This window comes from Centropristis striata, chromosome 11 (genome assembly GCF_030273125.1).
Source record: "Centropristis striata isolate RG_2023a ecotype Rhode Island chromosome 11, C.striata_1.0, whole genome shotgun sequence".
Taxonomy (NCBI): Eukaryota; Metazoa; Chordata; class Actinopteri; order Perciformes; family Serranidae; genus Centropristis; species Centropristis striata.
The window spans coordinates 31,578,491-31,606,264 of NC_081527.1; the positions used below are offsets into that span (position 1 = coordinate 31,578,491).

The 27,774-nt window shown below is 39.4% G+C and overlaps 2 protein-coding genes across 2 annotated transcripts; both read left to right on the plus strand.

The window, feature by feature from the left end:
• The first annotated feature begins 6,850 nt into the window (after window positions 1-6,850).
• acadm (acyl-CoA dehydrogenase medium chain) lies at window positions 6,851-20,035 on the plus strand. The gene is made up of 12 exons (XM_059344821.1): window positions 6,851-6,927; window positions 8,478-8,583; window positions 9,314-9,411; window positions 10,381-10,450; window positions 10,701-10,801; window positions 12,489-12,569; window positions 12,862-12,992; window positions 13,178-13,286; window positions 17,359-17,499; window positions 17,995-18,090; window positions 18,221-18,469; window positions 18,560-20,035. The coding sequence occupies exons 1-12, from the start codon at window positions 6,910-6,912 to the stop codon at window positions 18,629-18,631; spliced, it is 1,272 nt and encodes a 423-aa protein (XP_059200804.1). The 5' UTR covers window positions 6,851-6,909; the 3' UTR covers window positions 18,632-20,035.
• A 571-nt stretch (window positions 20,036-20,606) lies between these two features.
• On the plus strand, window positions 20,607-26,573 carry rabggtb (Rab geranylgeranyltransferase subunit beta). Its single transcript, XM_059345365.1, has 9 exons — window positions 20,607-20,659; window positions 21,032-21,139; window positions 22,424-22,621; window positions 22,802-22,907; window positions 23,766-23,818; window positions 23,911-24,021; window positions 24,306-24,431; window positions 24,746-24,895; window positions 25,152-26,573. The coding sequence occupies exons 1-9, from the start codon at window positions 20,657-20,659 to the stop codon at window positions 25,290-25,292; spliced, it is 996 nt and encodes a 331-aa protein (XP_059201348.1). The 5' UTR covers window positions 20,607-20,656; the 3' UTR covers window positions 25,293-26,573.
• Window positions 26,574-27,774: the final 1,201 nt, after the last annotated feature.

Below are 27,774 nucleotides of genomic sequence, written 5' to 3' on the forward strand. Positions count from 1 at the left end.
AGTTTTTTACCGGTGGCCCCGCCCCTTACTGGACATCGGTTATTGATTAGACGCTGCAGCTGATCGGACTGATCTTATACATCGCAACATCACTGTAGTTTCATACCGGACTGAAGACAGATAACACTTTTACATCGTTTGTCATTTTCATTCATGGTGGGGTGGCAGAGCATACCTATTTTTCATTTTGTGGTAAAAGCACCAAATGTGGCAGATGTGTTAATAGATATATTGGGAAAATGGTAAGAAAGTAGCTTTTGTTTCTGTGTATGCCCCTAACTCCTTTGATAGGAGCTTTTTTGATTATCTGACTAAACTTAGGCTGGATTTATCTGATTTTGATCTAATAATAGGAGGTGACTTTAATGCGGTTTGGTTACACTCATTAGATAGAACTGGTGTAGCTGAGGGGGCAAACCAGCGTCTTGCTTCCTCTGCATTAAGGAAATGGGCTTCAGACTGTGTCGTAGTAGATGCCTGGCGGACAGCTAATCCCTCTCTAAGGGAGTTCTCTTGTTTCTCATCACGTCATATAGTGGGGCGGATTAGCTGAACAATCGTTCACTTTGTGATAAAAGCATGAAATTTGGTAGATGTGTTGGTGAATATGTTTCGAACAAATCTGGATATTGGGCCACCTCAAAAGCGCCCCCTAGTGGCCGTGGCAGGCATTTGTTATACGAATAAATCAATGATGAATAAAAACTGCCCTTTTAATAATACCAACTGGTGATGAATTGTATATTGCTGGAAAGCCTGATTAGTCACCTTTACAACGAGGTACAGCTTGTAAGGATCGTGCATTCATGGAATGAGCAACGGGGCTAAACGTGTGGGTAGCACCCCCCAAAAATGTACATCCCCTGTGGGGCGGATTAGCTCAATAAATCACAAGAATTGTTTATTTTGTGATAGAAGCACACAATTTGGTGGATGTGTTGGTGGATATGTTTCAAACAAATCTGCATATTAGGCCATCGCAAATTCGCCCCCTAGTGGCCATAGTCATTTTCTTCGTTAAAATTACAAAAAATATTTAAATTATTTCTTAAAATATTTAAAACATTTAAACTAAATACACAAACGTAAATTTAAAAAATGTAAATACACATATTAAATTAACAAAAATCCAGTTAGACACTCTTTCAGTTATTTTTCCTGCCCCACCACAATCGGGCTAGCCATCGAGCTAGCTAGCAAATGAGCTAGCTAGCATTTGCTTCCTGGGACAAGCAGTGCAGTGGACTGTCCATCAAGGTATGTCTAAATATTTTATTTCACCTGTAATTATGAATAAAATATGCTATGAACATCATAAAGGCTAAAGAGAAAAACAATCATCATGGGCCTTGGCGGAAAAGTAAATTAGCAAGATAGCAAAAATAGGTACTTAAGCTAGCTAGTTAGCTTGGAACATGTATCAGTGGCTGTTGGGTGTGAAAGCTTAATAAGACACTGTTAAATTATGTCCTGTGGAATGTGGACATCCCTCTCTGCACACACACACACACAGGCACACACACACACTATATGTCATATGTCTCCTTTGCCCATGTGGTTCTTTTTTTCTTTTTTTAAATGTATTTTATAACTCCATCACAGTTAGTCAGGCGGCTTAGGACCAGATTTGAGAAGAAAGGGGACACGCCGGACAAAAGCACCAAAATTTTTCCACATGCTCTCTATCACCAAAGGTTTCACCTTTTGGTAGGAGCCACTTCATCAAGATTGCAGATAGGAGATGGCAGCCATATAGAGTCTATGAGAATCAATATATCTTCCAAGCCACTTAGAAGGTCAATCTTGGTGTCAAAATATACATTTTCTGGGTCAAAGAATCATTTGAAGCTATTGAGAATATCACTGGATGACTCACTGTAAATAATTTGTTGATCAAGATCTGACATGAGATGAAAGCGTACCCTTCATTTTTTTGAGCAGTGTACATGGCAGCTAATCCACACTCTCCCGTGAACATTGATTCCAAACAGTTTCAACTCAGCATTCCCTGCTGCAGCACTTGAAGCGAGTTGCCCAGTCTGAGTGAAAATGAACATATCTATTTGATCAAATAATCATCTAGTGATATTCTCAATAGCTTTAAATGATTCCTTGACCCAGAAAATGTAGATTTTGACACCAAGATTGACCTTCTAAGTGGCTTGGAAGATATAGCATTTCTCATAGACTTTATATGGCTGCCATCACCGCAATCTTGATGAAGTGGCTCCTACTAAAAATTGAAACCTATAATGATAGAGAGTATGTGGAAAAAATGTGGTGCTCTTGTCCGGCGTGTCCCCTTTATTTGGCTAAGCCGCCTGACTAAGTCACACACCTCAGTACAAGGATTTTGCCAGAAAGAGTAACCTGCTACAAGTAACCCTAGTAGAATTTTTAAAATGTATGATTTTTTTCTCTGTCTAAATGTGTTTTATTTTTATTGTTGCAGGTCATACAATATTGAAAATTATTTTTTCTTTTTAAGGAGCAACAGAAGAATACAAGCCAAAGAGGAGGCCATAGCCTGTGAATGGGAATATCAAGACCTAATAAAATGTTATACAAAGTTAATGTTCTTTTCTATTAGACTGTAATAAAGCTTTTGTCACTTTAAAATGTCTCTAAATTATATTTGTGGTGCTGAAAACATGAAACAGCAGCTGTAGGGTAGGCAAAGCATTCCTCACCAGTAACCACCGGCGGCCATTTTTTAAAATGGCCGCTTTTAAATGGCCATTTTTAAAAATGGCCGCCACAGCCATCAGAATTTTTTTTGCGATGGCCCAATATCCAGATTGATTAAACATGTATTCAGCCATGAGTGTACCAAATTTGATGCTTTTATCACAAAATGAACGATTGTTCAGCTAATCCGCCCCACTACACAGGGGATGCACATTTTTGGGGGGTGCTACCCACACGTTTAGCCCCGTTGCTCATTCCATGAATGCACGATCCTTACAAGCTGTACCTCGTTGTAAAGGTGACAAATCAGGCTTTCCAACAATATACAATTCATCACCAGTTGGTATTATTAAAAGGGCAGTTTTTATTCATAATTGATTTATTCGTATAACAAATGCCTGCCACGGCCACTAGGGGGCGCTTTTGAGGTGGCCCAATATCCAGATTTGTTCGAAACATATTCACCAACACATCTACCAAATTTCATGCTTTTATCACAAAGTGAACGATTGTTGTAAAATATTGAGCTAATCCGCCCCACTAATAGAACTTTTTCCCGTATAGATTACATTTTAATTTCTAAATATTTATTTGAAAAAGCCTCAGATTTTGCTCTTCTTCCTATGTCTCTTTCTGACCATAGAGCTGTATTTGGCAAACTGGCAATCCCTTCGGGCCCCAAACAAGTGGCCCGTTGGCGGTTTAACAACAACTGGACCAATTTTTTAGCGATAAATTGCCCCTCTGTTGATGATCCCAGGGTACTCTGGTCAGCTGTAAAAGGGTTCATAAGGGACAAAACAATTGGATTTGCCTCTAATCTAAACAAAACAAGATGGCAGCATATTGTAGATTTAGAAAATAGAATTGCAACTTTAGAGAGTTCTTTGTCTCTGAATGCCACCTCTGACCTTATTCTCAAGTGAGACCTGTTAATTAAAGACCATAATCAACTACTCATTAACTCATGAGTAGTTAACTCATTCACTTTTTTCATGCTTTTTTTCCTCCTTTCCTCTCCTCATGTGTGCTGTATTTCTCTCTCTTCATACCCTGTCTTCCTGTCCTGTTTACCTTGGTCATATTGTTTGTGGGGGTTTTATACGTTCTGGATGGGATGATGGCTCAATTTCGTTGTACTTGTACTTGTTACTCTCTGCAATGACAATAAAGGGTTCATTCATTCATTCATTCAGGAACAAATCTGATTTTCTCATTCATAGGACTAGGCAATCCTGATTGCTTGTACAGTGCCCAACCGAGTCATCTATTGGCTTTGAAACTCAAAACCAATGAACACTTGGCGAACATATCGTCTGCTAAATCTTCCACAGGTAAATTGTGCATCGCTCCAACTGAGGTAAATGGTATTTTTTGCTCATTTTACTCCAATTCATATTCCTCAGAGTTTATTTATAATGAGCATGCATGCAAAAGCTTTTTGAATCCCCTTCAACTTCCAAAGCTTCCTTATGAATCTGCCCTTGAACTTGATGCTCCAATAACCCTGAGTGAATTGCACAAAGCCCTAGTGAGTATGAGTAAGAATAAATCCCCAGGGCTATCTGGTATACCTCCAGAGTTTTATCAGGCCTTCTGGCCCCAAATTGGTCCTCTTTTACTGGAGATGATTCATTCTGCAATTAATAATGGTTCTTTCTTTAAGAATACTAATATTGCTATTATCTCTTAACTTTAAAAAAAAATGGTAAGGATCCTTCTGAGTGCTCGAGTTACCGTCCTATTTCAATTTTAAATGCTGATACTAAGTTATTTGCCAAAGTCTTAGCTTCCAGATTTTATCCACATTAGTCTACTCTAATTCATGCGGATTAGACTGGCTTTATTAGGAAGCGCCTTGCCTCAGATAATGTCCGTCGCCTTCTCCACCTCATAGAAGCTTCCAACACTGCAGATTCTTCAAATGCTACTTTGTCGCTTGACGCGAAGAAGGCATTTGATCGCCTTGAGAGGCCATTTCTGTGGCAGGTTCTGCATCATATGGGCTTTGGACATAACTTTTTATCTATGATTCAAATCTTATATAACGACCCAACTGCAATGGTGTTGACAGGGAGCACCTGTTCTAGGCAATTTCCCATATCTAGAGGATCTCGGATAATAGTGGAAAATAGTCTTCAAAAGTGGAGCTCCTCATCTTTGTCTTTTCATTCCTGCATTTCAGTGTTTAAAATGAATACTCTCTCCCAAATAAATGTTGTTAGTTCTAGACCCAGAATTAAATTATCTGTTCTTCAAAGACAAAAAAAAATGGTGGTTTAGGACTTCCAAACTTTCAATTGTATCATTGGTCCTTTGTGTTGCGCCCTCTCAAGGCCAAGCCACGCCGTCTCGCCCTGTAAATTCAGAGCTGCGCAGTGCGCACAGGTGAGCGCAGTAACGTTGTGTCCTTTACTCTGCTGCTAAGCCCAATGTGTTCAGATGATTAAATAGTGTTTTTGATCACACGTAATGTTTGATCGCACGTACTCATGCACGGAGTACGTGCATGAATGTTATATTTCACTATGTTCATCTCATTGGGCACGCAATGTCTGTGTGTGTGTTGTGTTTTTGCGGTGTGCTTTTTCTATTATTTTGTTATGCTGGGCTTACACCAAAAGATTTCCCCAGTCCCAGACTAAAAACTGAAAGTCTTTAGTAAATCTAGGAGTTTTACTGGAGTCACGGCACTCCGTCATCTCCATGGTTAAGTGTAAGGTAGTAATCTGCTCTGTCATATTAGTCTTTTCCTAGTCTTGGGTTTGGATCATATCAAACGTGTTTGATATGATCGCAAGTCTCAGTGATGTAACACAATCAACAACCAATATATGAGCGGGGAAAAGGTCCCCGGTTCAGACCGGCCACTTCCACAGGAAAAAGGAACATCACAATAATGCTTGTAAGCTCAGTCCTAAATACAAATATAGTGATGTCATATATTTACGGCCACAAGCGGGATTTTGGGGGCGCTGTTTCTTAGTAAGGAGAACAGTAAGGAGACCCAGTAAAAATGTATAAATAAATGTAGGCCTATACATAAATAAGTAATAAATAATCGATAATTAATGTATGATTAACTAAGTGAGAGTTGAAAGAGCTGATAAATATAAATATTCAATTAAACACATCATTAAATAGGGCATAAATGTATATCATGAATTAATTTATACATTTTCCTTTCCTTTATTCTTCCTTATATCTATTTTGTTTACTGTAAAATAGTCAACTTTTCATGTCAGAAAAACAGAAACCCTTTTTCAGCTTTGTGAGGGGCATTTTGTGGCGTCTATTCATCTTTTTATTGTTTTTGTTTTTTTCAACACAAACCACTGCACACACTAGAGCAGCTGGAGCCAAAAGCTGCTTCTCCTCCATTTAGTCAATTTTTACTTAGAGCATGATGAGGAAAAAATGGTAGGTAAAAAATGCTAAAAGAATCTAGCTGTAGTCTTGAAAATAGTGACCCTGAAAGATTGACAGTCTTTGTAGAATCTCAGTGTGAGACTAGACTGTGACTAAAAACTCTAAACACTTGTCTCTAGATGTGAGCAGGTGTGAGCTGATAGTCTTCCAGGAGTCTTTTCCAAATCTTTTCAAAGTCTTCTGGTGTATAGGCATTATCGATTTATTTGAGAGCACGTCACAAGTGAATGTTTAGACCTGCTGTGAACTAACTGTTGACTATTACTGAATGTGTGGATATGTTGTTGTTGTTGTGTTAATAATGTTGTATTCCAGAGACACATTCTTTTGAATGTTTGTGAAGGTGTAATAAATTTGGCACACCCAGTATTGCTGGTGCACACCCAGTGTCTTTTTTCTGGCTACGCCAGTGATATATATATATATATATATATATATATATATATATATATATATATATTTTTTTTTTTTTTTTTTTTTTTTTTTTTTTTTCTACATGTTTTCATTGATTTCGTTTATTTATTTATTCATTTCTTTCTTTCTACGTGTGTCATTTTTTCTTCCTTCATAAGTTAAACCCCCATGGACAGTAAACGTTGTGATTTTAATTGTTATTTATTTATAAAAGGTGAGATGGTTGGGTAGCGATCTGGGCTAAAAGTCATCTTGGGTTGCCAATAGATGACATGTGATCAAGCCCGCTGCTGTGATTGGCTGAGAAGTTGCATATTAATATCTGGCACAAAGGTTGTCTACCAGTGTGTTAGTGTGACATATCCCTGGAGCTACACAATGATGCTGCTCAACAAGGTAAATGTCTTTAAATTAGCCTTGATTCAACAGCATATTTATACAGGGTAGGTCATTTATATATGACTCGACGCAGTCTCTTGTCCTCTTGACCTACATTTTTATTTTTCTGCGTTAACTTAGCTTTGCTAGCTAACTTATGTGACTGGTTTCCGTTAGCTAGCAGCGTCAAGTGTTATGAAACATTTAAAGACGTGTTTACACGATATTTATTTCACTCAACATTGACGTTTGTGTCTTTTAACGTCTTTTAAGTGTTGTGTTTGAATCATAAAGCTAAGCATTTCTCGATCTGTTAAGTTAGGCTGTCTTTAAAAAAGCAAAGAAGGTCGTTTAAGGTAACGAAGGTTAGCTAAACTAAATAAGAATCTCATTCGACAAATAGGTTGTCACATTCCATACATTCTGTACACTTGATCTGATGTTTTTGTTGCATAATAATATTTTTAGTAAGAGATAACACAAAAATATAAAGGCAAGTACTATAGAAGAATACAGTACAGTGTTATTGTCAGATAGTTATTGTCAAGATTACGAGGAAAATAACAATGAAGGCGAAGTTGTGTAAAAGTCAACAACGTAAATACAGAATAGAAAAATGCAGTTAAACCATTTCATTTAGGCATATAGCTCAGCATTTTTTTCTGTAAAACTAGGATATCTCTGAAAATCGAAGAAGGTCGTTTGAGGTAACAAAACCTACGGAATGCACATTCAAGAATTATGCTCTGATGTTTTGGCGCATAACAATATAAATAGTAGGAGATAACAAAAATGCAAAGACAAGTGCAACAGAAGACTACAGTGCACTACTATTATCAGAATAAGGGTTATTGTCAACTAGGTTTTCACCTACAAGGAATTTGACTTGCTGTTTGCTGCATATAATTGACTTAAGAGGAATAACAATGTAAGTAAAGTTCTGTAAACGTCAGGAACATAAATACAGAAAATAAAAATAACTGTTATAACAAATGGCTATCATACAGCTGAATCAGAAAGCTGTGTAGTTTTATGCAAAACAAACAGAAAGAGAATAGAAACATTTGCATGGAAATACAAAAATATACCACATCTGTTTTGAAATGAGTAGAGGTAAAGGGGAAAACGTGTATTAAATCCAAAAGAACATGAATCAAGGCCACGCCTGGATTTTTTTCCCCCTCTCAAATTAGCATTTTTAAACTTAAAACCCAATTCATAAAGGCTTATCAGTTATATTTGTCTATGCAAATGTTACTCCACGAAATACAGTTGCAGCTTGATAAGTGGGTAGATCTGTCTATTGTGAAGCAGGTATTCTTTTTTAACCTGGTAATGCCATCACTGGAGAACTAAATGTTTAATTTAAGTGACTTTTGCTTTTCAAACGCCATAGGGGGGAAACCGACTTAAATGCAATGGTATTATATGGTAATACATGAAAGGCACAAACCAGGTCTAGCGTATGGTTTGGTAGCTCATTATCTCAAAAATGAAAGTATGTCGACGTGTCTTGTTTAGTGTTAGCGTTAACTTTGCTGTGTAACGCGGATTTTCTTGGTTTTCAGGTTCTTAAAGCCAGTGTGCGGACTGGGATTCGGCTGCAGAGTTCCAGTGCTTCTGCGGCCAGTGCTACAGCTTCTCACAGCGCGTCATCCTCTGGCTTCTCCTTTGGTGAGTGGGATTTAAAAATGTCTACATAAAGGTTTTATTCACATTTAAACTAGCGATGGGCAGATGAAGCCTTGGGGCTTTCTTTGTATTTGTGTCCATTAAGAATTGATTCTTTTAGGGCTTCAAACTCAGCAAACACAGCAATCCCTGGGTCAGAGAATATTAAAAACATTACACTATACAATATACAAACAATTTAAAGCAAAACAGTTTCACAAAATTTTGCTAACTGTTTTGCTTGCAAACAGTAGAAGTCTTCCACTGGAATAGAGTTGATTCCATACAAAGGTTTAGATCAATGATGACATGATTCAGAAATATTACGATGGACTACATTGCATGCACAAAAGTTTGACCATGCGATTACAGCCTTCCTCTTTCTTTCCTTCAGCCGTTTCTTTAAAAGCTTGTTGTTGCGAAATTTGCACTATCCAAAAAACTGTCGATATCAAAGTTTTTCCGATCAGAGATGTGGGCTTTTTGGGTATGTAGCTCTACCCCAGCCTTGCAAACAGTTGGCTACAACCATAGCAATGTACAGAGCTGGCTATGAATGGGCAATTAATGTACATTTATTTATTAATTAGTCATTGTCAGAAAGCAGTTTTCCTATTTTTTTACAGAGCAGTCAACTTAAATTAATTTATTAACCAGACCAATATCAGCGAAACAAAGAAAACTGTCAAAGGCCAGCTTATCATTGCTCTTCTTCTTCTGCCTTGGAACACAGAGCTGACAGATCAGCAGAAGGAGTTCCAACAGCTGGCGAGAAGGTTTGCTCGTGAAGAGATCCTCCCTGCTGCACCTGTTTATGACAAGAGTGGAGAAGTGAGTAAACCACAAAGATTAGTACCAGTACCAGTCCTCATTCATCATGTTTTTTTCTTTTCTTTTTATTATTTTCAACATTGTAAATTAATACTGAAGATATAAAAACTATGAAAGAACACATGGAATTATGAAGCAAAAAAGTGTTAAACAAAGCAGAATATGTTGACATGTTGATGACAGCTTTGCACACTTCTGTTATTCTCTCAGTCAGATTCATGAGGTGCTCACCTGGAATGGTTTTTATTAACAGGTGCGCCTTGTCAAGCATTCATTTGTGGGATTTCTTGCCTTTTTAATGTATTTGAGACAATCAAAGCAAAAGGTGAAGAATCTAAAATATAAAACATTCTGGTTTGTTCAACTCTTTTTTGTTCACTACATTATTCCATGTGTTGCTTCATAGTGTTGATGTATTTAATATCAATCTACAATGCAGAAAATATAAGAAAAATAAAGAAAAACATTTAATGAATTCTCATTAAATGTTTTTCTTTATTTTTCTTATATTTTCTGTATGTCCAAACGTTTGACTGGTACTGTAGCTGCAGGATTAAATATGGCTTGACTTGATAGTAATCATTAATAATAGTAATAATTTATGATAGTGAATGCAGCTTCAAAATGTTACTGTGCTTCGCATTTTCTGTCTGTGATTGACGCTGTGTGCACATCTGTGATTGACGCTGTGTGCACATCCCTAAAAGTCTTGAAAAAACAAGTTTGGCAAGAAATGGCAACATCTCTGTGTTTACTTAGTCACACACTGCCCTGAGGTGATCAGTTCTACCAAGACCCCTTTAGCTATATATATTGTGTGTAGGTTTTGTGTGTTTATCTCATATTTTATTTATTTCAAGAGTTTACTTTTTCCCCTTACCTCTCCGTCTGTCTCTGTGCTGTTATAATGTGAATCACATTTTCTTTTTAGGTTTGAATAACTCTTTAAATGTCCTTGTCATTTTGTAGTATCCTTTCCCCGTCATCAAGAAAGCATGGGAGCTTGGTCTGATGAACAGTCACATTCCACAGGAATATGGTATGTTACTTTCTAGCTGATTGACTATTTCAAAATTAGCTGCCATATTTTAAACTTTTGCATATCATTATCCTTGGTGCGCCCTTCGTGGTAGGATGGATAAAAATGAATATATGTTGAATTTGCTGCGTGAAATAGCATCCCTGCTCAAGTTTGTTATGTCAGTGGAGATGGTTTATTTCAGACAAGTTGGTGGACTTTGCTCTGAAAACAGTGAGAAACCCTGTAATGCCTGTGTCTTTGTATTCAGGTGGAATGGGCTTGTCGATCTTTGACAGCTGCCTCATCACAGAAGAGTTGGCTTATGGCTGCACAGGAGTACAGACCGCTATCGAAGCAAACTCTCTGGGAGTAAGTTGTTGCCAAATTACAATCTTTTAAGGTGTCAACCACTAGCAAGGATATTATTGTTACTATGTAATGTTTTACTCAAGTTGCTGACAACTGACCTTGTGACTGTAAGTGCATTAAAACATTCACAAGTAAAAAGTCAGTAAGAGTAATGTATCCAAACACAATTTCTACAAGCAAACTTGCAGAACAACAGTATTCCTTACTGCTTCACCTACAATCTCCTGTCCATCACAGGTATGGATTAGCCACACTGACTCCTTTGGCTTAGAGAAAATGGTAACGGGCTATCTTAAACATAAGCTGATTGATAATTAGGCAAAATTCTTGTAGACTTGGGAGACATCGGTCCCCAGTCCACATGAGCAGAAAGAGGGAGGATGACCGAGGACAGGATGTTTCTATGTTTTACATACTTTTCAGACTTCAGTGTTGTCTGGAATATTTCTTATTTTATCAAGATTTTAGATTCTAGACAAAGTATTTGTCACATTAAAAAAAGACAAATAAGGACTTTTTTTGCAAAGTAGTGAACAAGTACAGATAAGTGTACATGCTAACGTACCAGATCGATAAGGATTACTAATAAGAGATAGCCTGGGTATACCCATACTGCCTTGCATGCTCAAATTTCATTTGGAACCTCCAGGCAGTCTGGAAACTACAGCTGTTTCTTAGCCCTGTTTTAGGGATCCAATCACAGAACGGGGAGGGACGGTAAGACGATGATGCGTACTACTCGGCAAACGGAAGCTTGTAGTTTTGTAGTTTTCTTACGGATTCAACATGGCTGCAGCAGACGCAAAACTCTCTTTAGCTGTAGACGGCATTTTAAATAGTTAAGAGCCAAAATTTATTTTAAAAGAAGAACAACGTTTGGCTTTACACTCATGTTTCACCACAAGAAAGGATGTTTTAGCCTTGCTTCCGACAGGATTTGGCAAAAGCCTAATCTACCAACTAGCCCCGATACTGACATACTACGAGCCGGGGGACAGCGGAGCCGCCGAGAGACCCGCAGCAGCTCATCTATTGACCATAAAATCAGTGGATGTGTGTGGCTGAATGACATGAGGGGTAATAAGGCGTGAAAATAAATAATCTTGCAGAAAGCGAGAACTGGAGAAGCAAAGCAGCAGCAACACTCTCACAGACACACACACAACAAACATCAATTTCTGTCGCTCTACGTACGTCATCTGGTATAACTGATACGATTGGCTAAGAGTTACCTACAGACGCTTTTGATAGACATTCTAAGCGCCCAATAAACGGCTCCGGAGGATCGTAAACCACGCCTCCTCTATGGAGAAATGAATGGCTGGTTTCCAGACTAATCTCATTTGTGATTAGTCTGGTGTTAGCCAGGCTAAATAAGAGAAGAAGTATTAATAAAATTCTAACAACACCCATTTTTATCCACTACTTAGTCCTCTGCCTCCACTTGTTAGATATGTCAGCAGTGAAAATTTAAAAACTCTCTGCATTGTTTGATATTGCTTGAGTAAGTTTAGCTTTTTTTTCTCCTGCTGACTCTTGAATAAAGGAAGCTTCTCATAGAGCATTGAGGTTTATGGATATCATTTGTACAATCAAGATTTCCATGATATGCATCAGTCGTAACACTGAATTATACCAGTGGTTGTAGCTCAGTTATAATGAAGTTACATCTGTTTCTCCCACACAGCAAATGCCTGTCATTATTGCTGGTAATGAGGCTCAGAAGAGTAAATACCTTGGAAGGATGAGCGAGGAGCCGCTTATGTGTGTAAGTATTTCATTATAGAAGGATATTCTTTTGCAAGTCAATTGACTGAAGGATGCACTTGTACTTGAGAATATTCAACATATGCTTCTTTATACTGAGGGTTTGCAGCTTCTAAAATGTAACACTCTTTGAAGAATTAACAGCAATGAATGCCTTGTAACGGGTGGGACACATGCCCAGACATATCATAGTACGACTTTACTACAATGTGACAGCAGCAAAAAGAATCAACAGTGACAAAAAGTTCGGCACTGGCTGACTGTTAATTGACTGTGTGGTGTGTTTTGGGCAGGCGTACTGTGTGACGGAGCCTGGGGCGGGCTCTGATGTGGCCGGCCTCAAGACTCGAGCTGAGAAGGTCGGGGATGAGTATGTTGTTAATGGGCAGAAGATGTGGATCACCAATGGTGGGAAAGCTAACTGGTGTGTACTCAATACCATTGCTCTTCTTGTACAGAATATACACTCATAGTCATTAAGTTGAATCAACACCTCTAGCAACAGTTTCAACCAAAACTGAACTTTACAACCTTCTTGAAGAGAGGTTTACATTAAGATGTTGCTCTGAATGTCATACAAACTTTTATACATCTTATTCTTATTCCTAGGTACTTCCTCCTGGCCCGCACTAACCCAGATCCTAAATGTCCAACCAGCAAGGCTTTTACTGGCTTCATTGTGGATGCTGACACTCCAGGAATTCAAGTAGGAAGGAAGGTAAGATGAGACTGAATTGTTAGGTTTTCTCCAACTGTCATGAACCGGCTCATAGATCATGACAAAACAAGGAGACGACACATGTATTCAAGTTATAATAAAATAATGTTTATTAAATTAACCGAAAGCAACATAAAGAAACTTAATTATGTGAGTCAGTATATCAGTGGTGAGGTGTGTGCATGCATGCGATGTGGTGAAGTGCAGGTGTATAAGCCAAAGTAACCAACTAACTAAACAAAACCAACATAATCAGACCAACTAAACAAACCAAGGTGGTGGCTGTGGAGGAGAAGAGAGAACTGAGGCCTCAGCTCCTCTATATAACCTCAGTAATTGAGTGGAGTCAGGTGTGCTCCTCCAGCCTCCTCCTCCTCTGCAGACTGGAGGAGTGGCATGTCCTGTGGCTCCTCCTACACAGGAAGAGAAATCCAGAATGGCACAACACCCAGAGGGGGAGGGGATCATCACACCCCCCCGCATAAGAAAGGAGACCAAACAGGTACTCCGCAACATACATTCAACACTTAAATAATCCCATCCCCTAAGATACATCTTCTCTGGGCACTCAAGTCTGACTGAAAAAAACAATTAGGCCTCCTTCAATTTTAGGTTTGTTTATCTTACCAGTTTGGCAAACACTCTTCCTACCCCCTCCGCAACCTTGAGACCTAGGAGCACTTTGAGAGCAGGAGAGAACATGATGGAATGAAGGGAAAACACATAAGGCAATATTAACTATGCAGACTTAGCAAGCCACTAGAAGGCATCAGCCATATATTTTCCTTGCCCTCTATAAAAAAGGCATCAACCCAAATGACAAGACAGCAGAAACAATGGCCACCTCAAATGGCAAAACCTTTGTTTTGTCATTTGCCCCACCAAATACAGTCTATGCCTGAAGACATTCACAAAGTCAAGCAAATTCTGCCGCTGACAAGTTTTGCTGAAAACAGCGACATCCTCTTCCAATGTGGGCCAAAAGAAATGCTGCAAGACTCGATGGCAAGTTCCATGAACAGCCCCATGCCCAGCCACATCATCATGGGAGGCTTTCATGACAGACTCTCCAAATTTCTCAGGCACCACAATCTGCACTTCAGGTTTTCCCACACAATCACCCTGTGCAGAACATTTACGCACCAGCGCACCACTTTGTAAGTACCCCTGAACTGCAGTTTCCATGTCTACCACTGGAGACACCAGATCAAACAAAGCACTCACTGAAGGATCAGTTTCTTGTTCAACAAGATCAATGTAAGGGATGGACTTCAGAGGCTCAGGTATGATAACAACTTTTCCCTCAGCCTTCGATCGTTGAGCAGGTTGGTCTCTTACCCGACTCATTGCTCGAGTTACTGCACAAACTGGAAACAGCTCAGCCTCAGGATCCGCCTCTGTCCTCGCAGCCTGTGAGACAGCAGGTAGAGGTTCAGGAACCTGGGTGACCTCACTAAGGGGTGGAGCCTCAGCCCAAACTCTGCCTCCTGCCAGGTCATTACCAAGAATTATGTCAAGCCCTTCCACAGGTAATGCAGAAAACAGAGGCACTAAACGCAGACTAGTGGCAACCTCAAACAAAGGTGGACCAGGAAACACTTGAGCTCCACTTACTGAGCTACCAGGTGCACTTAAGCTCAACCAGCGCTTCTCTAGTTTCAGCCTGCGTGTTTCCAACTTAATCCTTTCAGTATCCAGTTGCAATAACAATAACTCTCTCTGCTGTTCAAACGTTAGACCCAAATTACTTTCAGCACTCAGAAACTCCATGGCTACCAAAACAAACAAATCAGCCTGACAAAATCACTCCAGACAAACTACAAGTCAATGTATCTCTTAAACTACGCCCAAACAAGTCCTATGATGCTACAAGTTAATAAGCAGCCGCCAACCGTCCACAATACACATTCAACAGACCACCAGAGTTCGTCCCACCAACTGCCTAACGAGAATCTAAACTAAGCTCCCCCCCTAGTCTTCAGGAGGCTAATTGCGGCGGGTAATTATGCACTAAAGCCAGATTTTTGTTGCAGCCCGGTAGCCCGATGCAGCCACCAGCAATGGCAGCTTCCTGCAACGCCGGATGTGCTCCCGAGACAACTGCTGAAAACCGCTTTCACCCCCACACTATAAACCCCCTGTTAGAAAAATTGCATGAGGAAACCTTGAAAATTGATAATCTGTCACCGACAGAAAAAATCTGTCACCAACAGAAAAAACCTCACCATTTTTCTGCGCATTCTTTGATGGGGAAATGAAGAGCTGGAGACGTCCAAGTTTCTCAGTTTAACAAAAGTTTTATTACAATACGTCAAAAAATGTGCACTTTACAGAGATCTCCGGGTTCAAAATTAACTCATGTCTCTGAATACAAACAGACGTGTTTCAGTTCGTGAAGTCTGAACCCCGACTCCCTCCCTGGAACCCATTAAAATACTAACATTTGTTTACAAAACAATCGATTTCTTCAAGGAAGTCCCGCCTTCTTGATCCGCTCATTCGCCAGTCTTCTTTCATACCGTCACACATCAGGCCACCTGGGCAATACAATCACTGCTTCCCATAACAAAGCCTTGTGGCCTGCTAACAAACTTGTTAGCACAAACATTTTTCCTTGTTATGACTTACAGACATTCTCACGGGATTTTCATTTGGCCTTCTGTGGCCTCCCCTCTCCAGACACACATACACACTCACAAATGCACATACACACACAGCAAAAACTGTGCACCAATATATCTGGATGTCATTCTTTGTGATTTATAGAATCTTAATCAGTTTAAGCAAATGGAATATATGTAATTAAAGTAATCATAGTTTTCTACATCAATATTAACACACAAACACAATCAATGTATCAAATCATATTGTCTGACTTAATATAAATGCATAGAGATATTTATTACAGTCAAGGTTTGACCTTTGATAGTGACCTGCGTCACTCACAGAGAACAGAGACAGACCACAGAAGCAGAAATAAAGCATAAAACCATTTACCAATATAGAAAATAATCAATTATTTTAACACCCCCAAACGAATTCCAAGGGAACCCGCTCTTATCCTAACAGGGACAAACAATGGCAGTTAACAAAGAACCTGCATGTGAATGCTTGTACACTGAGCCACAGTGTCCGAGCACCAAACTAAGACACAAAACAAAAGCTCTCTCTCCCAAAACAATACATGTGTGTCTCCCACAAACAATGTAATCTAACAACCAAAATGGTGGAACAAACTTTCCGAAAGGTTACTTACCAAGAAAGTCCACAATCAAATTCCACCACTGCAAACTAGACCAAACAAAACACTAAATTAGTCCTAAATGGACGAGCGGACGAGCCCCCATTTTGTCATGAACCGGCTCATAGATCATGACAAAACAAGGAGACGACACATGTATTCAAGTTATAATAAAATAATGTTTATTTAATTAACCGAAAGCAACATAAAGAAACTTAATTATGTGAGTCAGTATATCAGTGGTGAGGTGTGTGCATGCATGCGATGTGGTGAAGTGCAGGTGTATAAGCCAAAGTAACCAACATAATCAGACCAACTAAACAAACCAAGGTGGTGGCTGTGGAGGAGAAGAGAGAGAACTGAGGCCTCAGCTCCTCTATATAACCTCAGTAATTGAGAGTGGAGTCAGGTGTGCTCCTCCAGCCTCCTCCTCCTCTGCAGACTGGAGGAGTGGCATGTCCTGTGGCTCCTCCTACACAGGAAGAGAAATCCAGAATGGCACAACACCCAGAGGGGGAGGGGATCATCACACCAACACATGAGCTGGTTCTATGGGAGTTTAAAATCGTAAAATCCACCAAAGAAATCTGAATTCACCTGTCAAACACCTACTGAATGTCTCAAATTAGAGACTTTGAATTCAGAGGAATATTATTTGTCTCCCTGTGAGGTGCATTATAAAATCTACTTTAATGTAATGTTGTATACATTATTATCATATAGAATTATATCATAATTGATAGAGAAACATAAACTACCCATCCAATAATTTGACACGGTGATATGTGCACCACAATATAACATGTGCTTGTATTTGTTTTGTGCTTGCAGGAGATGAACATGGGCCAGAGGTGCTCTGACACCAGAGGCATCACCTTTGAGGATGTGAGGATACCAAAAGAGAACGTCCTGATCACAGAGGGGGCTGGCTTCAAAATTGCCATGGGTGCCTTTGACAACACCAGACCACCAGTAAGTAACTCTAACTCTAACTCTGTCTGTCGTTTTACTCCCAAGATAGCTCACTGAATTGATTCGTCTTTATCAGAGTTCATTTAAAAAGTTTGGCAATACTTACATGACTTTTAGGGAGTCTTCATAGTCAGCAGCTCTTTCTCCCTTATTATAAAACACAATTTATGCAAAGTGAACTTTAGTCAACAGTGCATAAAATGCAAACTTTGGCCTTGTGTGGACATAAAAGCTTTATGAGATTGAGTTTTAACTGATACGCTCCAGGTATTTTTCAGTAAATATCCTATCCATAGACTAACAAGTGCAGCTTTACATCTCATCAATGGCATCACCTAATAAAATGACATTTCTACCAACATTTCCCAATATATGATATTCCCTTTCACACAATTTTTATCTTTAAAACACTGCAATGACATACCCATGTTAACTGTATTTGCCTCTGAAGATTTGAGTCTGGGTTGTTTATTAATGTAATTAATGCGATTGCAGGTGGCAGCAGGAGCAACAGGCCTGGCACAGAGGGCCCTTGATGAAGCTACTAATTATGCACTCGAGAGGAAAACCTTTGGCAAAGTTATTGCTGAGGTTTGTTTTGAATATTCTCTTTTTAATCAGCAGAAAACGCTGATATTTATTTGAGTTAACCTGTCATTTCTGTAAGTACTATGATGTCTGTGAGGATCAACGGACCCCTCTGTCTCCTCCTGTTCCACAGCACCAGGCCGTGTCCTTCCTCCTGGCTGAGATGGCGATGAAGGTGGAGCTGGCCAGGATGGCCTACCAGCGGTCCGCCTGGGAAGTGGACCAAGGCCGCAGAAACACCTACTATGCCTCCATTGCCAAGGCCTTCGCTGGAGACATCGCCAATCAGGTGGCATCTGACGCTGTTCAGATATTTGGCGGCAACGGCTTCAACAGCGAATACCCAGTGGAAAAACTGATGAGAGACGCCAAGATCTACCAGGTGGGTGATGATTCTGTGCACCTTGTTGCTGTGAACAGTGGTATTCGGCGTAAATTTTTTCTTGATTATTATTTTTTATTTCCTTTGTAGATCTATGAGGGCACAGCTCAAATCCAACGACTCATTATTGCCAGAGAACACCTGGGAAGATCCAAGAAATGAACTCTACACACCTGATATGTCATTCAGTTGTACTTCATTGCACTGGCGGACTCAGGATGTTTGAGGGGCAGGGGTGCAAAATAATAAAAGAGGTACCTGCTGTATGCAGTGGGGCATATTATCACGTTTTGTCCACTAAAGGGGGAACGTGGAGGGCACTTAATTATGTTTTATCTAGTGCAGGGGCATCCAAGAGGCGCTTTTGAGTTTTTTTAACCTGAATATGAGGGCACCAGGGCAATTGCCCCCCTTGTCCTCAATCCCTCTGAGTCCACTAGTGCTTTATTTTAACTTCTTTTTTTTTAAGCCTTGTTTTAATCACACTGATCCAGACTCTCAACTGGTAGACAGCAGTCCACCTTTCTAATCAGAACATCAAAACTTGTCAATAAAACCTGTCCCATTTATTTTTATAAGTGTTTTCCAAATGCAGCAGTGTGGTGGCCTTATTCTGTGACTAAATGAGCTGAGAACAACTACATTCATGACCATGTGTGGTCAGACTCCAGTCTGTAGATTGTAAATCTTTGCAGCCAGGCACAAACATTAACTGAAAAGTTGTCTATCTCATGTAACATTGGTGTCGGTTTTTGAGCTCGGGATGACAAAGCTGAACATATTTGACTTAATAAGTTGACAAGAATAGCTCAGTCACACACCGTCCTATATATTTAATTTAGTGAGGCTAGTTTGTCTCATTCTGGGGAGAAGGAGCAGGTTCAGACTGACCCTATGCCTTACACTGTGTTTGTGTGTGTTGCAACTCTTTTAATACAGTCTTGATTTATTCTTGATTTTGAACTTGATTTTATTCTCTATGCGGTTCCAGTAAAAGCATGTAAAATCAAACATGATGAGGATTGTTTTTCTCAAAATTGTCTGAAATGTCACACGACATACTTGGTGTTTTGTTATCCCTGCTGACCTGCACCCATTAATAAAATACCCATAAACTTCAGACTTTGTGGATGCAACTTTAATTTTCACACAATAGGACCAAGTAAATTTTGATTATGTATAAATCCATCATTCACCAGAATATGTTATAAACAAAGGAATGTGTCTAATAGTTTGTTTAATAACTGTACAGATGCATGTCTGAAAATAATTTTCTGATTTAGAAATTGGCTCTTTATTTCTACCTCACTACTCGGTATCCAACTGAGAAGCATCAGCTTTTCACATGATCATTGAGAACCTCTGTAGAAAATATGGATGGATGTAATATGAATGTACAGCAGGTGGTGGTTCTGTTGTTGCTGTAAAGCGCATTACTTTTTCCCAACACACATGACATAATGGCCTGAAGTCTGTAAATTCTCAGTTTAATAAATTATTCAGTCTACAACTGATTGTGGTTTTATATTGTTTTTGTGTGTGGACATTAATACAATTTTAAAGGTGCTCATTTTCTGTATTCATCTTAAAGTAAGAAGAACCATTTATTAGTGAATTATTATTACTGGACCACATAGTCATATGGGATTTCTATGATAAGGACTTTGAAGGTCAGCATTATTCCTTGCAGTGCAGTCAAGGAAGAAGACATTAAATGAATGAATGATCTTTATTTATAGAACATCTTTTATGCACAGAATAAAGCCCAAAGTGCTCTACAATTAGCAGCAAACATGAACATGAAAAAACATTTAAAAAACAAATTTTCACAAAAAAGAGAAGAAATGAATGCCACTATTAAATGTTAATATATTAAAGTTTTAAGTTGTTTAAAACGGTTCACTGAGATTGATTAATTCATGTACATTAGAGTAAACCTGGGCCAGTAAAAGTAGTCACATATACTGAAGTGAAGTGATAAATAAAGTATATCCGAATTGTAATCAAGTTATTCCCCCATTAGGATTTCTTTCTTTGATTTTATTGGTTTATTGGTGTACGGTACACTCTCCGAAGCAGCAGGTGGCGGTATAGCATCTAAAACCAACCTCCTTGAACTGAAGAAGAAGAAAAGGGAGTAAAAAGAAGTAGAAGAAGAAGAAGCCTGATCATGCGAATATTTCCAGAATGGTAACCGGTGTCATGTTTAAACATTACACGTAGCCTAGTTTAATGTAACATTAAAACGAAGTGGAGGGAAATGTCCACTTGTCACTATTCCGTCCACCGTTAGCGGCACATTGACAGCTACCCTGTGAAACCGCTGACTGTAGTAATAAATTGGCTAAACTGAAGCTAGCATCACTGTTAGCATGTAGCTAGTTGGTAGCTGTCAACAACTCGACTCCTATTGTCATATTTAGTCGTGAAGCCACTTAAAATTAGTTTACACCGTATCAGTTTCACAGAGAAAGGATAAGTGTTATATGATGTTCATGTTGAAACAAGGTCAGGCAGAATTGGTGGCATGTTTTAAGTATTCCGATGTGTTTTTGATATCAGGGTACCCAAGTGAAAGATGTCATCATTAAGCCTGACGCCCCTAGCACACTGCTGCTGGACAAACATGCAGACTACATCGCTGCCTACGGCTCCAAAAAGGATGACTATGTGAGTAAAAAGCAATCTTATGGACTTTCTAGATGTGTTTGTTCTGACCTGGACGTATCTGATGGTTTGTTTTGGATGGATGGTCCTTTTCTGCTTCAACGTGAAAAGCCAGGTCCATCGAAATGTTTTTTCACAGTTTTGTTGTGGAAGAAGTTTACACAGAGCTCTGCCTTCACCTCCATCAAGCATCTTTGTGATGAACTGGAACACAGACTGTGAGCCAGCTCTATTACTGGACTTCATCACAGGATATCAATGTCAATATTGGTCTCCTGGCTAAATGGGAGCAAAGCCCTGGTGCCTGGATTTCTTGAAGTGGGGTTGCATGAGGTCCTAATCAACAACAATTAATATAACTTTAATTGTAGGCTATATTAAGAATATTTTCACTGACACTAAAGTTTTTATGCTTTCTTCAAAGCGACAGGACTCAACTTCAACTTCAACTTTATTGTCCCTTTAGGGAAATTTGTTCTGTAGGCAGGTGAAAAACAAAAAAACACAGAAGCATAAAGACATAGAAAAAACAATCACATATATTCAAAGACAACACTGGAAGAGGACAAGTACACAATAAACCATGAGACACAACTGAAGGAAGGACCATCATTACATTAGTATACATTGGATGTTACCTAACAAATTAAGTTAAGTAATGGCTTGAGTTATGAATGAGTTTTTTATTCTGTTCGATTTGGCCATTGGCATTCTAAATCTCCTGCCTGAGGGTAGGAGCTCAAACTAGGCATGGGGAGGATGGTCAGGACACACTGTGTAATGACTTGAGCCTTAGAGTTTACCCTCCTACAAAAGGTTGTAGAGAGATCGGGAATGTGACACCAACAATTTTACCTGCAACTTTAACAATAACCTTTCCTTTTACCTAATGTGAGGCCGCCCAACCTGGTGATGATGGCGAAGGTCAGGACAGATTCAATTATAGAGTGGTAAAACATTTCCATTAGTTTTCTGCACACCTCAAACCCCCCCTTTAACAAAAATGGCAATTTTACCCTGCAGAACACAGGAATGGCTGGTCTACCGCTGCCTTGATCAGCTTGTTTGTGCTATTGTGCGACTTTGATGAATCTGAGTGACACCAAAATCACACAGTAACAAAAACAAACTAACTAATCACGGCAGTGGTAGACCAGCAACTCCTAAAATGACTGTTTTTATCCAAGGAGTCTGGTGGCTTTGAAGAGCGCCTTAATGAATATAATGGGTTCCGTTCCTCTTTGAATTGTTTCAGGTTTCATTCATGTCCCGTTTGTGTTTGTCCAGGAGTACACGCTGTCAGAGTACCTGAGGATGAGCGGCATCTACTGGGGGCTGACGGTGATGGACCTGATGGGGCAGCTGCCCCGGATGAATCGACAGGAGATCATAGACTTCATCAAAGCCTGTCAGCACGAGTGTGGAGGCATCAGCGCCAGCATTGGACATGACCCCCACCTGCTCTACACCCTCAGCGCCGTCCAGGTGACTCTCAAGACAAACAGCATGAAATTTGACAGATTTTATTCTTGTTTTTTCATCAGCTTTTATAGTGAAAGAGGTTGGAACTGTTGCCAAATAAATATAGACATATGTTAATAGATTCTCTTTTACTTTCCTAGCAATTTTAATATTAAAGTACTTAATGTATTATTTCTTTCGCAGATCCTGTGCTTGTATGACAGTGTGGATGCGATTGATGTGGACAAAGTGATGGAATACGTCAAAGGCCTGCAGCAGGAAGACGGCTCATTTGCAGGAGACAAATGGGGTGAGCAAGATATACATGTGATTGTTGTGCCAAAGAGCAAATGCTTCTCAAATAAAAGAAGTGAATGAAAATGTTTTGTTGAACCCGCTTATGTTTGGTGAATTGAAGTATCTGTTTGCAATTAATGTATGTATTCTACTGCACCTGTTTTGCCGGTGTTATGTCGAAATCTGTTCCCCCATCAATAGTGTTTCCCGTAGCGCCCCCTCCATTGTCAGGGTTAGGGATAATGTTTTATTCAGATGTAGGTACAGGAGAAACCCATATGGACAGAGGAACCGACTTTGACACAACACTGGCAGTGCTGCTGAAGCTAGTTCATGTGATGTTGTTTCTTTCACAAATTGGCAAAGATTCTAAAGGAAAAAATGCCACATATCTTGGCAAATTGTGCCGGCCAGGTTTGAGAAAACAGGTCTAAAAGTTCCACATCGGCAACAAATTTGATACAACCCACTTTGTTGAAGCATCCGACCAGTCTTGTGAAAGATCTGCCAGTGATCACAAGAGATCATTAACAAAGAATCAAATTCTAAATCGGAAACTGAATGGGAACTGGTTTATTTTAAACTGTGTGAACTGAACTTTGAGTTCTCACTCTTGGGAAGTTTAAACTTGCACAATACTGATTAAAAAGACACAAGAATTTAGTCCAGAAGAAAAAATAATGGGCAATGCCAGCCCACACTTTGTACACTTTGTTGACTTCTTTTCAAATATATTTGTAGAAATATATAAACTTAAGTAATTATTGCCATATTGGGTTTGTCGCTGAAATCCCACTAAGAGTATAGTAGTTCTCATTTATTCAGTTTGCTTTAAATATAATAAAAAGTATAATGTTTTGTTACTTTACAGGAGAAATAGACACAAGATTTTCCTTCTGTGCTGTTGCTACACTTGCATTACTGGTATGTATATAATGCACAAGTTTTTACCGTTACTCAACACTGTAACACTTTATACATCTGAAGGTGACTTTCTCTCGTCTTCTCCTTCCAAGGGCAAGATGGACACGATAAACGTTGACAAAGCTGTTGAGTTCGTCTTGTCCTGTATGAACTTTGACGGAGGTTTTGGCTGCAGACCGGGTTCAGAGTCTCATGCTGGTCAGGTGAGTCCACCGACGTAGTCACATAGTCGGAGGCAGTCGCTGTGGGAGTTTCATTTTCTCTCGTCTCCTTTTAAAGGTTACCAGAAAGCTGAGTTATTATTTATACATCACAAATGTGAGGGCGTAGTTTGGCATTGTGGGAGATCATCAGTCCTTGTCACTAGCAGGATAAAATGTTCTCACTCTGGAAGGTGGCTGGTATTACAGTCACACCCCTCTGGAGCAGTGATGTGTTAAAATCCTTTCCTATTTATAATCTCTCTGGTTCCCCCTCTGTCTGTCAGATTTACTGCTGCTCTGGCTTCCTGTCGCTCACCGGCCAGCTGCACCAGGTGAACGCTGACCTGCTGGGCTGGTGGCTCTGCGAGAGGCAGCTGCCGTCCGGAGGTCTCAACGGACGACCGGAGAAGGTTTGTGCTCTCCGGATGATGTTCTGGGAAATCAAATGTCTCATTGTCATTGTTAAACATTTGACAAATCAGGACAGAGGGATTCCTGCAGTCATTCTGCTACTCGACTAAATCATTTTATTCATTCACTGTCAGAGTTTAAACTGCAACATATCTTCCCAAAACGTAATTTGGACTTCTTAATTAGGAAGTATTTTATTAAAATAAAATGGTATATCTACATCTGTAAATTCTGTGAAAGGTATTGAAGCTAAAACTTGAATTAGATGTAACAGAAGCATTGACTGAGCTCTGGTTTTCTTCATCTCATTCAGCTTCCAGATGTGTGCTACTCGTGGTGGGTTCTGGCGTCGCTGAAAATCATCGGCAGGATCCACTGGATCGACAAAGCCAAGCTGCGATCGTTTATTCTGGCCTGTCAAGACGAGGAGACCGGAGGTTTTGCAGACAGACCGGGAGACATGGTGAGCTGTCAAACACAACAAACTCCTGCATGCTGCGAAGCAAAGCAGAAATGTATTATCTTTTTTCCTGTTTTTTCCTGCCTGTCTGTCCTTTGTCTCTCTGTCTTATTGTTTTTAAAGGCTTAATATCAAACTGGTTTGAATATTTTTACACCGACCCAACCCATCATTACAACCCCAGTTTATAGTGGAGGACAACTCTTTTCTTGTATCCCTCTGATGCTCACTAAGCCTCCCACTCTTCCTTCCTCTGCAGGTTGATCCTTTCCACACTCTGTTCGGAGTTGCAGGTCTCTCCCTTCTCGGAGACGAACAGATCAAGCCGGTGAATCCTGTTCTGTGCATGCCCGAGGACGTCCTGCAGAGGATCAACCTGCAGCCTGACCTCCTCAGCTAGCCCAGTGACACCATCATCCCACCACACACACCCTCACACACAGCTGCCCTGCTGAACACCCCAGGTACCTCAGCTGGATGTCGGGAGCAGAGAGAGGACCACCATACATCTTAGTGTTAGCTGAAGTCTACAGACACATTTTAGAAGCAGGTTTGGGTCTCCACTCACAAAGGACAAAAAGAGTTGCACAGTTTGACTTGATTCCCCTGCATCTGTCTTTAAAACTTTGTGTTTGTTCATTTCACTGCGAGAGAACGGTTTGGGAAATAAACGTCTTGAAGTGTGAGCACCTTTGCTAAAGCCCAGAAATCATTTAACAACATTCCTTAGCTTTTTTGACTTACAATGTCAGTTTGTTTAAGGGAAAACGCGACCGTCAGCTAACTGTTGTCGCAGTCAGGTTTGTATCTCCGTCTTGCAGAGACGGAGGGCAGAGGCTTGGCTCTGCTTTTTAACGTGCATTACCTGAACGATAAAGGAATTTACTGTTTGACTTGACAGATTTGTGCATTTGAAAACAGATTATGTGTGGAGCAGACACGCATGAGAGGGTTTGCTCTGTGATTTTAATTGGTTTTGGGGACACTTGACTGGTTTAAAAACACCACATCTTTGTTTTGTTATTTTGTTGGAGGCTTTTTCACGCACCTTCTGTTTCAAACAAAATCCGTATTTAAAAAGTGAAAGCATGTGAAGGGCAAACTATCCTTGTCCTGTTTACACTACAGCAGTCGTACTCATAGGTCTCACAACTGGAGATGCAACACACGATTTGTTGCAAGCAAATATAGTTTTATTAAAATAACTTCAGTTTATATCAGAAGAGATATAAAGTGTTTTTGGCAGGAATTCCAGGAAGGGGCAGTGTTTCTTTTGTGACACCCAGAGGTGAAACACATGGCAGCACCGTCGTCTCTTGCCAACTATTCAACGTCTTATCCACACTCTCAGCTATACGATTTATTTAAATCCAAGTTACTCAGCTCAGCTTTGTAATGCAGCTGTGGGCAGAGGGTTTAGACTTGCCTCCAAACTGTTTGTAAAATCATGACATGTTTCCAGTCTTACACTTTGCCTTGATTCTTGAGTCTTTTTATGTGAACTAATTTGGTTAAAACTCCTGTTTTGCTTTGATCTTTCGGTTGCTGCAGTCTTAGTCTAACTGAATGCACATTTTATCTGTTGTTAGATAATTGTTCAGTGTTGACATTGTTACAGAAGGATGGACTGATAACTAATATTGTTGTACAAAACAAAAGCCAATATTCAGTTGCTTGAATATACATTTTAAAACATCTCAAAACCTTAGTGAGTCCTTGTTAAACTACTCGTCTCGTTGTGTTGTGGGAGCAGCTTTAATCCAAAAGCTGCTTACTGTTGCACAGCTTGATGTGTGTATATTAATGTAACTTATTTGTCATCTTGGTTGGAAATAAATGTATAATTTTCCCCTCCACTGTGATTCAGTTTGTTTTTGTACTGCAGAAGATTAAGGAGAATTTGAATTAGCAGATGTTCTTGTCTCAGTGAATTTGCAAAATTATATCTAGTGAAGAAAAATTAGGGAATCTAACCCATTTTTTTTTCAATGGATAAGAAAAAGGGACAAAAGGGTACAGGGCTCCGGACTGACTCATTTTACTAGAAGCACTGGTGCTCCTAACTAACTGGGCACAAGCAGAACATTTAGGGGCACATCTTAAATTGTCCTGCAACGCAATTACTCACATTTACCCCATTTTAACTATATAAGGCCTACTAATAAATGCTTCGGTAATGAATAAACAATTACTTTAAGAAAATTACAAATATTTAATTTTATTTCAAGGTCACAAACATTTTTTTTACATTTTACATCCTTAAGAGTTCAATACGCCCCTTGAGTTTTGTGAAAGGAAGTTCTTCCTTAGCAATAAAATATGCAGTATTACACTTTGCTGTTGCAGGGTATATTCAGAAATACTTAAGTTTAATTTAATACCTTCACACATTTTTTAAATACCAACATGACATTGATCTGCAACTAGCGGCAAACTTTTTAACTTCAGTGTTGGGGTCACTAATTATATGGTAACTGATTACTGTACTTTTTTTTTACTTTTCTGAGTAAGTGTCATAATGCAGTTACTTACAGTTACCTTTTGCTTTTATAGCAGCACTGACCTATACACAATTACTTGCTATTCTAACCCAAGACAAATTTTTATTTCATTGTTATGTGTAGGGAAAGCACACACCACTTCTCCTTGCTTAGCCTATAAATACCTATAAAAACCATGCTTAGGTTTTTATAGGTATTTTCTATCTGCTTTGTGTAGCAGAGTGGTTCTTCAAGCCAGGAAGAGAGTTAACAAGGAATTTTACAACTGTAAATGCAATTGGCTACAACAATTTATTGAAATTTAAGTGATATATGTGTTCAAATACAAATCACAAGTCAAAACAGCGCTGAATTTGGCTGAATAATAAAAGGTATAAGTGG